General features: G+C 44.4%; 1 protein-coding gene across 1 annotated transcript in view; it reads right to left on the reverse strand.

Moving 5' to 3' along the window:
• Positions 1-12240, reverse strand: part of LOC101863607 — a gene marked incomplete at its 5' end in the record, with an annotated part of 42266 nt that overhangs the window by 1415 nt on the left and 28611 nt on the right. The window contains 3 exon segments of the mRNA XM_035971850.1: positions 5018-5664; positions 5938-6226; positions 8254-8415. Of these exon segments, the coding sequence (XP_035827743.1) occupies positions 5018-5664; positions 5938-6226; positions 8254-8415 (1098 nt within the window).

Genomic DNA, 12240 nt, shown 5'->3' on the forward strand with positions numbered 1-12240 from the left:
ATGTACCGCAGGTGGGAACTCCTTGGGGGGGGGGGGGGGAGGAGAGAGGGGATATATAGAGAGATATATACTACACACAGATATAGACTTAGAGCAGAGGTGGGAACTTCTGGTAGTGGAAACATACAGGGACGTAAAAATAGAGATATAGATGGACAGAGAAACAGACAGAGATATAGATGGACAGAGATATAGACAGAGATATAGATGGACAGAGATATAGATTGACAGAGATATAGATGGACAGAGATATAGATTGACAGAGATATAGATGGACAGAGATATAGACAGATAACTGAAATGAACCCTTATGAAGAGGGGCGAGGAAGCATGGAGCACCCTATCTTCCTCAGACACCATTCGATAAATTCAAGAGAGAGAAATAGACAGAGAAATAGATGGACAGAGATATAGATGGACAGAGATATAGATGGACAGAGATATAGACAGAGATATAGATGGACAGAGAAATAGATGGACAGAGAAATAGACAGAGAAATAGATGGACAGAGATATAGACGGACAGAGAAACAGACAGAGATATAGATGGACAGAGAAATAGACAGAGAAATAGATGGACAGAGATATAGATGGACAGAGAAATAGACAGAGAAATAGATGGACAGAGATATAGACGGACAGAGAAACAGACAGAGATATAGATGGACAGAGACATAGATGGACAGAGAAATAGATGGACAGAGAAATAAACAGAGAAATAGATGGACAGAGATATAGATGGACAGAGAAATAGACAGAGATATAGATGGACAGAGATATAGATGGACAGAGAAATAGATGGACAGAGAAACAGACAGAGATATAGATGGACAGAGATATAGATGGACAGAGAAATAGATGGACAGAGAAATAGACAGAGATATAGATGGACAGAGATATAGATTAGCAGAGAAATAGATGGACAGAGATATAGATGGACAGAGAAATAGATGGACAGAGATATAGATGGACAGAGAAATAGACAGAGATATAGAGATGGACAGAGATATTGACAGAAATATAGATGGACAGAGATATAGATGGACAGAGATATAGACAGAGATATAGATGGACAGAGATATAGACAGAGATATAGATGGACAGAGATATAGACAGAGATATAGATGGACAGAGATATAGATGGACAGAGATATAGATGGACAGAGAAATAGATGGACAGAGATATAGATGGAAAGAGAAATAGACAGAGATATAGATGGACAGAGATATAGATGGACAGAGAAATAGATGGACAGAGAAATAGACAGAGATATAGAGATGGACAGAAAAATAGACAGAGATATAGATGGACAGAGATATAGATGGACAGAGATATAGATGGACAGAGAAATAGACAGAGATATAGATGGACAGAGAAATAGACAGAGATATAGATGGACAGAGATATAGATGGACAGAGATATCGATGGACAGAGAAATAGATGGACAGAGAAATAGATGGACAGAGATATAGATGGACAGAGAAATAGATGGACAGATAAATAGATCGACAAGGATATAGATGGACAGAGATATAGACATAGATATAGATGGACAGAGAAATAAACAGAGATATAGATGGACAGAGATATAGATGGGCAGAGAAATAGATGGACAGAGAAATAGATGGACAGAGAAATAGATGGGCAGAGAAATAGACAGAGATATAGATGGACAGAGAAATAGACAGAGATATAGATGGACAGAGATATAGATGGACAGAGAAATAGATGGACAGATAAATAGATGGACAAGGATATAGATGGACAGAGATATAGATGGACAGAGATATAGATGGACAGAGATATAGATGGACAGAGAAATAGACAGAGATATAGATGGACAGAGAAATAGACAGAGATATAGATGGACAGAGATATAGATGGACAGAGAAACAGACAGAGATATAGAGATGGGCAGAGATATAGATGGACAGAGAAATAGACAGAGATATAGATGGACAGAGAAATAGACAGAGATATAGATGGACAGAGATATAGATGGACAGAGAAACAAACAGAGATATAGAGATGGACAGAGATATAGACAGAGATATAGATAGACAGAGAAACAGACAGAGATATAGATGGACAGAGAAATAGACAGAGATATAGATGGACAGAGAAATAGACAGAGATATAGATGGACAGAAAAATAGACAGATATATAGATGGACAGAGAAATAGACAGAGATATAGATGGACTGAGACAACAAAACAAAACAATCCCCCCCCCCGCCTTAAAAAACAACCACAAACAGACAGAAACCAACGATAACAAAATATGACAACAAATTAATTAGACTTTAAAAAGATCCTGTATAGTTGTAGTAATTGAAGGTGTGTATAGAAGAAGGAGAGAGATAGCGTTGATGTGAACGTTGAGACAAGAGCCGGGAACAGGTGGGAAGTCTTACAGCAACAGGCTGAGAGAGTATGTTAATATGGGTATGGAGCTAATGTAAATTGTAAATACATATTATTATTATGTATGTAATATTTTGTTATTATAATCAGATGGCACACATATTCGTCCCTTCCCGGTGTTTGAGCATATATTCAGAAAGCCGCGCTAAATATATATATATCAATAATAAAAGTTAAAGTATACAACACACAAGATAGGAAATTGACACACAGTAACATTCTGACAAACTGTATACTTAACTAGATAACAAAATATACCTAAAAGATTCTATTATAAATAAAGACGCCACAAATTCGTATCACATGTCACGGTAACATCAAGGTCACGACTTGGAGGTTTGTGCTCAACACAGCAGAGATCACACATGTGTGCTCAACACAGCAGAGAACACACATGTGTGCTCAACACAGCAGAGCAGATCACACATGTGTGCTCAACACAGCAGAGATCACACATGTGTGCAGTGTGTGGTGTTTAGTTCAGACACGTGTGCTCGTTATACAAACAATGGTGACGAAAGGAGGTGCTCACACATGAGCATCTGCACACTGTCTACTAAGACTTGATTCCTAAAACACGGAATTTTGTGCCATGAATGTCTTGAGAAAATCTCAGGCCTTGGTATAATATATGCATCGTATCTTTGGTATATAGGAAGTTGATTTCTTACAAACCAGCGACATGAGGCCGATTATGAAATATTATAAAATGGTTTGTATAAGACAGATTGTCTGATAGACCAAACTATCTATCAATTGATCCATAAATCTAACAATCTATTCGTCTATCTATCTATCTATCTATCTATCTATCTATCTATCTATCTATCTATCTATCTATCTATCTATCTATCTATCTATCTATCTATCTATCTATCTATCAGTCACTGACACCCCTCCCCCCCCGACACACACACACACACACACACACACACACACACACACACACACACACACACACAAACAACACGGACACGTTTACCTACAGTGTCTCCCAAACCTGGCCCGCCGGAGATCAGAAAACGTTGAGACTTTTGTCTACCGTCACCAATAGTGGAAAAATTCCATGTTTTAACAGTATGTGTTTTTACACCCTCCTCGACAATACTTAGTACATTTACAAGGCGGGCTTCCGACCCTGTCTGTCAGGGATAACCCGAGTGAGGGGGATACAACATCCCAGCAGACGGACCGTCGCGAGATACTTCATCGAGATTCTTCCCACTCGGGAATCGAACTCGGGTGTCCCGCACGAAACAGCGAAGCGCCTAACCACTACAGCAGCACAGAGGTTGGGGGTATCGCCAAGAAGGTAGCTGTTGTTACGTATCTAACCTAACCTGTCTATCTATCCATCTATTGATCTATCTGTCGATCTTTTTATCTGTCTATCTATAGCCACTGATATATGCTATTGTAAACGACCAAGACAAATTTCTCTCGGCTAGATGAATAAAGATTGTCCTAGTTATATGTCACTGGACTATTGGTGTGGCACCATTACCTCACTGTGGTGACAATTGTGAATTTTTGAGAGAGTGTTTTTCCCACAGTTGAGAGGGATCAACAGCTCAACTCACTGGCAATTTGCTCATGTGACCTTCTCCTGTCTGACCTCTAGAAAGTAGGTCAAAGAGACACTTTGGAACAGTCATTATATAGATATACGTTTTACGTTCTCATCAACACTAATTAATTACTTAGGTTCGCTACTTCCTTCCTGTCAAACAATGTCAAACACACCTCTCCCTATCCTTATCTTTGGGTGTAAAAGAAAAAGAAATCTGTTAGCTTTTCTGAATAAACTCGGGATGCGAAACTTTTCTACACAAGTGATTACCCTTGTCCAAGGACAGTAACAATTTCAAAAATGAAAAAATGACAAGGTAAGAGCCCCGTGTCTCTTCATCCAATACAAGCGATTTTGAAAGTTAAAAAAGAAAACCAAACCAACGAAAAGTGGACTAAGTAACGGCGCTGTGTCACTTCAACTCTCAGTCTACGGCGCGCCGGTCCGGCTGGTTCACGATATCTATTGGTTGTTTACTGTTGAAACAAAACTGTACCGAAACCTCAGTAAATTCTGGTTATCAAACTGTATGTTAAACTGCTCGGATCATTCATTTCTACTCAGTTTCGTGTTTTGTTTTCTCTATACAAGTTAAATAAGAGTGCAGATATAGGGACGTTTGTGAGGCTCAAAGCTTGGGGAACAAAGTTGTCTGGGTACAGGGGGTGGATTGATTGAGTAGGTGTTTTAGATCACTATCGACTCAATTTTGGTCATGTACGTGGCATTGTACGGGGGAGGAAGGAACACCTTTGACTACGCTAATACGGAGCGCCCATTGTGGATGGGATCAGGTCGAGTCGGGTCGGGTGCGATCGCCCCACTCGTTGCCTGAAAACAAATGCGTTTGGTTTTGAGTCGGGGAGTCGGGCGTGACCGGCCTGTGCCATGATAGCCGCTTTGCACCCTCAATCTGGCTAGCAAACCGCCCCGACCAGACCCGATCCCCAATGAACACCCCGTGTAATATCTAAGTAGGTCAAGATGGCCGCCGTTTGGGAGACACTGAGCACAGGCGTACTTGTATCGCAGATGTCGCTTTGTGACCCCGGGGAGGTTGTTGTTGTTCCCTGACAGGTTCTGCGTCAGTTGGTTCACCAGCTGCCCCACGTGCTGTGGCTTGCTAAGGTTGCCATTGTTACCACTCAAACTGCGCAGTTTGCTGAGGTCGTTGCGGTAGTCCCCACTTCCGTCTCGGCCCTCCACGGATGTTTCCCTGAGCGCCACCACGCTTCCAGCGGGCGTGTAGAGCGAATTCTTCACCGTGCCCACCACTGGGGTCTTGTTGTATCTCTGGCCGTCATTGCGGAGTGAGGGCGGGGCGGCTAGGGAGCTCAGATCTCGTAAATGTCGCAGAATGGCGGCAGAGTCGTCTCTTTTCCCGGCCACACGCGACGTCAGGCTGCGCGGAGCTTCTCCGACTTTTGGCACAGAGTCCAGACCCGAGAGGGAGACAGCCGAAGCTATATGGATGGGTGTGTGGAGGCTGTTGGTGGGTGTGTGGAGGCTGTTCAAGCTGTTGGTGGGTGGGTTTAAGGCAGAAGGGGAGGAGTTGGAAGCCTGCGACAAGTGAGGCTGAGTGAGGGAGTTAGTGATGGGTACAGAGGCGGAGGGGAAGAGAGGGACGGACAGAGAGGGGGTGGAGCCAGACATTTGAGAGGTGGACATCTGAGAGGTGGACAGGGGGTGACCGTGAAGGAGGAAGTGACCGGTGTGGGGGGCCAGGGGTGGGTGTGTGGCGGGTGTCAGTGCAGGGGTAGAGGAGACGCCGGGAGATGAAGTAGATGTAGTTGTAGACGCTGTGGTGGTTGTTGATGATGAGGACACGGTTGTTGCTGCTGCTGCTGTTGTTGTTGTGTGAGGCACGGGGGGTATGGCAGCGCTGTGTGAGAGGTGGGCGTGTCGGGGAAGGGGCAGGGAGGAGGAGGAGGGGCGGGGGGCCAGGGGGGAGGGGCGGGGGGCCAGGGGGTCCAACTGTTGGTACGGGTTTCTTCTGGCCGTCACGGGGAGGTAATCCAAGAGGTTGCCCTGACTCGCGCTGACAGCAGACGGTGACAGGTTGTTGTGTCCGCTGGTGGAGGTGTTGTTGTTGTTGTTGCTGCTGCCGCCGTTGATGAAGACAGTGTTGCGGTTGCTGTAGTAGTAGTAACTGTAGTTTTTGTTGTTGTTGTTGCTGTTGTTGTTGTTGGTGAGGGTGTAGTCGTCGTTGTCGTCCGACTGCTCTGTGGAGCTGTGCACGGACACACAAAGACACAGAGAGAGACACACAAGGTGGTTAGATATGTGCAAACACACGTACACACAAATGTGCACACACATGTAGAATATATCCCCAGGCATAAGAAAAAAGATACACACACACTCGCACGCACACATACACAGACACACGTGGTGGTTAGATATGTGCCAACACACGTAGAATAGAATATACTAAAGCATATTTATTATGTATACATAAATACACATACACATATTAGTAGAATATATACCCACACACAACCACACACACGTATATGTACACACACACACACACACACACACACACACACACATACACACACACGCACAAACACTGACACACGTACACACACGTGTACACACACACACACACACACACACACACACACACACACACACACACACACACGCACACCAGATATGTACACACCACAAAGCGAACGTAATAACTGTAAGTGTTAGAAAAGGAATGAAATGGAAACTAAAAGACTAGAGTTAGTGAAAGTTTTACGGCACTGGAAACACAAATAGGCCATCATATAAGTGTCGAGGAGGAGATCATGCGACTAGACAGTAACAAACAAAGAAATAACAAAAGAGGAGGAGATCATGCGACTAGACAGTAGCAAACAAAGAAATAACAAAAAAAGAGGAGAAGGACGTCAGATTTGGTAGGAAAGAAGCAGGGCACCCACCAACCACCCACAGACAAACACAAAGAGTTTTCGCGCGTAAAATAAAACGTACGGAAGAACACTGGCACAGTTTACGCTCAAATTATTAAATAGTCGCTTTTAAGGACAAGCGGGCTAACCCAGATTTTGGGGGTTTCCAGAAATCTTGACCTACACCAAAAGTGGGCATTGCCCTACCTATAGGAGAAGTTTGGTTTCATTGGTGTGTATATTTGTTTGGATATAGAAAAAACTCTTCTAGTCTTTTAAAGAAACTGAACAAGGGGCAAAAATTTTACCTTCGATTTTCTCAAAACAGCTTATTTCAAGTTAGCCCCCTTGTGTGCTTGAAAGCGACAAATTTACACAAAGATGGCGACCTGTAGGAGCAAAATGATAAGCGGAAAGCTGCACTGTGGAAGCGCTGCTCACTCCAGCCACGCTCAGTGCTACACATCACCGGAGAAACACATCAATGACACATCAACGACACAGAGAGCACAGAGCGGGAGGTGCAGTGTAGGTGAAGCTCAGTGCACACTGGTTGGAAAACTTGGCTCTGCAGGATCGGATCCGATTGGGTGGAACAACACCATCCAACATTTCCCCACTCTCTTAAGTAGCTCCTCCCATGTCAAACACCCAGTAGACGGGGGGGGGGGGGGGGGGGGTACAATCATGTGACTCCCCACATGTAAGTACAGGCGTCTTTTGTTTCATTGTAAATTGGTATTGTCCAACTTGAGACTGGTTTTGCAAAAATGTTGCTCGAAAAGACGTGGGTATTTAAAAAAATAATTCTGTCAAAGTGCAGAATGAAGCATGAGCCTTCCTTCCAACAGGAAAATGATGAAAAAGTTTTCAATAAGCAAATGACCTCTCATATATTTTCAGGGAGAAGGAAAATGACCCCTCAAACGTTTCCAGATTTCAGGGGAAATAGGCTATCGAATGCTTTCAGTTTCAGGACATTAGCTATCAAATGTTTACATGGGAAATAAGCTATCAAATGTTTACATGGGAAATAGGCTATCAAATGTTTACATGGGAAATAGGCTATCAAATGTTTACATGGGAAATAGGCTATCAAATGTTTACATGGGAAATAGGCTATCAAATGTTTTCAGAAAACAAGCTGACAAATGTTTACAGGGGAAATCCGCTAACAAATGTTTTCTTTGGAAATCCCCAAGAGCCAAATGATGGTCTCGTCAAAGAGCCAAGTTACCCCAGCATATACAGCAGCTTTGAGTTCACGGGTGGTTCACTTCAATGACAGCCTCCAACCACCCACACGGACATCCTCCGACCACCCTCACTGATAGACGACACCTGACCAACTGACCAGTGGCGAGGCCCAGAGTGTCTGTGTTTGGAGACGACATGGCTGCCCGCCGTCTCGTCGACCAGAGTTTTGCACCTCCCGATCCAGTCTGTGCCGTGATGTTCCCGCCCGATTCTGTCTGTGTTGTTGTGAGGTTCCCTCGGCGAGTTTGGCTCCCCAGGTCTAGTGGACGATCACGTGACATTATGTCCTTGTCCATACAACTCCCCCGCTTCTGTCTATCTACCACATTACGTCCACACAACCCCTGACTTCTGTCTATCTATCTATACTCTTTAAAAAAAAAGAAACTTGACACTTGGTAAATTTTGAATATCAGGATACGCAAAACAAAAAAGTAAATGTTAGTGACAGAGTTTTGTAAAGGATCACGTGTTGTCGACAAATCACCAACAATCACGTGCAGTGCACATCAAGACGTCCGTATAGGCGAGCTTTTACTTAGTCCATAATGGCGACCGTGACCACTTTCTTGTGCAAAGTAGTGGACGGTACTTCAGCATTCTGTTACCTCCCTCATCATCATCATCATTGCCTTTCTCATCCTGCACCATGGTATAGTCCACGGACAAACACCTTCCACCTTTCTCTATCCTGAGCTAGCCTCTTGATGTTATTCCATGTCGTCCCACTTTTCTGTACATCGATTCGGCTTTGTCCGCTATCCTTCATTGTTCCTGCTGATGCAGAAGCTCCTCCGTCTCCCACGATCGAAAAATAAAAAGTTGTGTTTGTCCGTGTTTCTGTAACTTACTGTTTTTACTGGGTCGGGTAGTTGGCCCTCCGCAAACTGGCACTTTTCGGGCGACCAGACCTATGCACTTTTAGTCGCCTCTAACGACACTCAGTATCACGACAGGTGATTTCTTTACTCCCCCATAGTAAAACTATGCCCCCCCCCCCCACCAGCAGGGGCAGTAACCTCCCTCACGGATGTACAAAAGGCACAACAACCACAGTTCACACAGTCCATGTGACTCACACAGTCCATGTGACACACACAGTCCATGTGACCCACACAGTCCATGTGACCCACACAGGCCATGTGACTCACACAGTCCATGTGACTCACACAGTCCATGTGACTCACACAGTCCATGTGACTCACACAGTCCATGTGACACAACCGTACACAGCTGGAAAATGCCGAGATTGGCAGATGCTGAACGCAATAATGCAATCAGATGATAGGAAGTAAGGGTAACTCAGTTAGTTTTAGTCTTAGTAAGTGTTTTACGGCACTTGCAACACAATTAGGTCATATAAATGCCGAAGAATAGGTGTTTCAAGAGAGTAGCAAACACAAAAAGGAGGGGAGATAAGGACGATAGACGTTTGATAGGAGGGGTAACTCAGCAAGCCGTGGCAAGGCACTTTGGCGTGTCTAGACAGACCATTTGCTGCGTTATGGAGACAATAATAATAATAATAATAGATAGCATTTGTATAGTGCATTTCCCCGCTCAACAGCATAATCCTTTGACTCCTGCTACTACACTGCAAGTGCTTGTTTTTTTTCCTCGACTTTTTAACGTCCTATAATCAGATCGTGACCTCGATTATGACACCGGCTCCTGGCCACGAAAAGCTAGACAAAAAACAGCCAAATGTGAAATAAAAAATTAATAATTGGCATGCTCTACCAAAGTGTTTCGGCTGTCTGGTATAACATGCCATTGTAGTGCTGACATCTCTGCTTCTTTCCTTGGTGTTCGTGTGTTCAAATCTAAAGTTAAATTTAAGGTTAGTTAGAATAAATATTTAATGAAATAATTTCCCGATTATTTTAGTGGTTGAACAAGCATACAACATGAATTCAGGATTTGTTTTCATTCACAACTCAGAGTTGCCGCCTCCAGTGCCAGTAAGATTCTTGTGACTTGTGTGAGTGTGATATCTCCAGGCCCTATCTGGTTCCATTTCACTTTGAATACCCTGTCAAACAAGTCAGCCTTCACCCCTGACCACACACCACGTGACACAACGTCTCCAGTAGTGCCAGCACAGAGTGATCGGTGACAGGTACAGGGATGAGACCCTGACGTCTCCAGTGGTGCCAGCACAGAGCCAGCATAGAGTGGCGGGTGATGGGTACAGGGGGGAGATCCTGACGTCTCCAGTGGTGCCAGCACGGAGTGGCGGGTGACAGGTACAGGGAGGAGATCCTGACGTCTCCAGTGGTGCCAGCATAGAGTGGCGGGTGACGGGTACAGGGATGAGATCCTGACGTCTCCAGTGGTGCCAGCACAGAGCCAGCATAGAGTAACGGGTGATGGGTACAGGGATGAGACCCTGACGTCTCCAGTGATGCCAGCACAGAGTGATCGGTGACAGATACAGGGATGAGACCCTGACGTCTCCAGTGGTGCCAGCACAGAGCCAGCATAAAGTGGCGGGTGATGGGTACAGGGAGGAGATCCTGACGTCTCCAGTGGTGCCAGCACAGAGTGGCGGGTGACAGGTACAGGGAGGAGATCCTGCAGCCTCATGTTGTTCCATGTATACCTGAACGCCAATGCTGGCATTTTGCAGCAGGACAACGCCCGTCCGCAAGTTGTACGGCTATGTGAGGACTTCCTGTGTGCCAAAACCATTCCTACTCTACCATGGCCTGCCCACTCATCGGATTTGTCTCCAATCGAACACTTCGGGGACGAGTTGGATCGACGTGTGTGGCAGAGGAATCCGCCACCTCAGACACTACCAGAGCTCCTTGTGGCTCTCCAGCGAGAGAGATAGACCATCCCACAACATGTTATGGCAAACTTGATGGCATCAATGGGTGCCCGATACCGAGCAGTGATCAAACCAAATTGTGCTCACACCTGGTACTGACTTTTCGTGTACCCCATTCTGTTGACAAGCTGGTGCAGGACATTCGGTTTGTTCACCGGGACCAAGGTTTTGAACGTGTGTACGAGTTATCATCTGTCAGAACATTGCCTTATTGTGTTCTTTTTACTTTGTTCGCTGTAGTAAAACGTTTTAAAAGTGAGTGTCAAGTTTCTTTTTTAGAAGAGTCTATCTATTTATCTGTATGTCTGTCTGTCAGTCTGTCTATCTGTATGTCTGTTTGTCAGTCTGTCTGTCTGTCTGTCTGTCTGTCTGTCTGTCTGTCTGTCTGTCTGTCTGTCTGTCTGTCTGTCTGTCTGTCTATCACATTATGCCCACAATCCCCTAACTTCCATCTCCTCTTGGTTTATTAACTGTTGGAGTCGGGTAGACAAGACGGCCATGTTATTTCAACCCATCATGTGATGTTTTAAGATGTGCAAGTAGTTCCATCTAATACTGTTATACAGACTGGTGATGAAGAGTTGAGGTGATGATGATGATGATGATGATGAAGATGATGATGATGATGATGATGATGATGATGATGATGATGATGATTACTATACTCACTGTTAATTTATTATCCTTGTTAATATATTATTGTTATACAATTATTATTATCATTTTTGTTATGACAGAGTGGTAGAAACAGCAGAGAGAAAGAAGCAGGACCTACCAGTGACATCCTCCAACCACCCACACTCATGCACGCATGGAAAACATAATATATAACTCACATTCTGAGAGATGAACGAACACACAGACGCAGACACACACAAACATACACACAGACACACGTAGATACACACAGGCATATACCCCCCCCCCCAACAGACACACACACACACACACACACATAGACACACACACAGACACACACACATAGACACACACACAGACACGCACACAAAGACACACACACATAGACAAACACACAGACACACATAAATACACACAGGCATATACCCCCGCCCCCAACAGACACACACACACACACACACACATAGACTCACACACAGACACACACACATAGAAAAACACAAACACACACACATATAGACACACACACAGACACACAGACATAGACACACACACACACATAGACACACACATAGACAAACACAACACACACACGCATATAATATATATATA

The sequence above is a fragment of the Aplysia californica genome, unplaced genomic scaffold (assembly GCF_000002075.1).
Source record: "Aplysia californica isolate F4 #8 unplaced genomic scaffold, AplCal3.0 scaffold00521, whole genome shotgun sequence".
NCBI lineage: Eukaryota > Metazoa > Mollusca > Gastropoda > Aplysiida > Aplysiidae > Aplysia > Aplysia californica.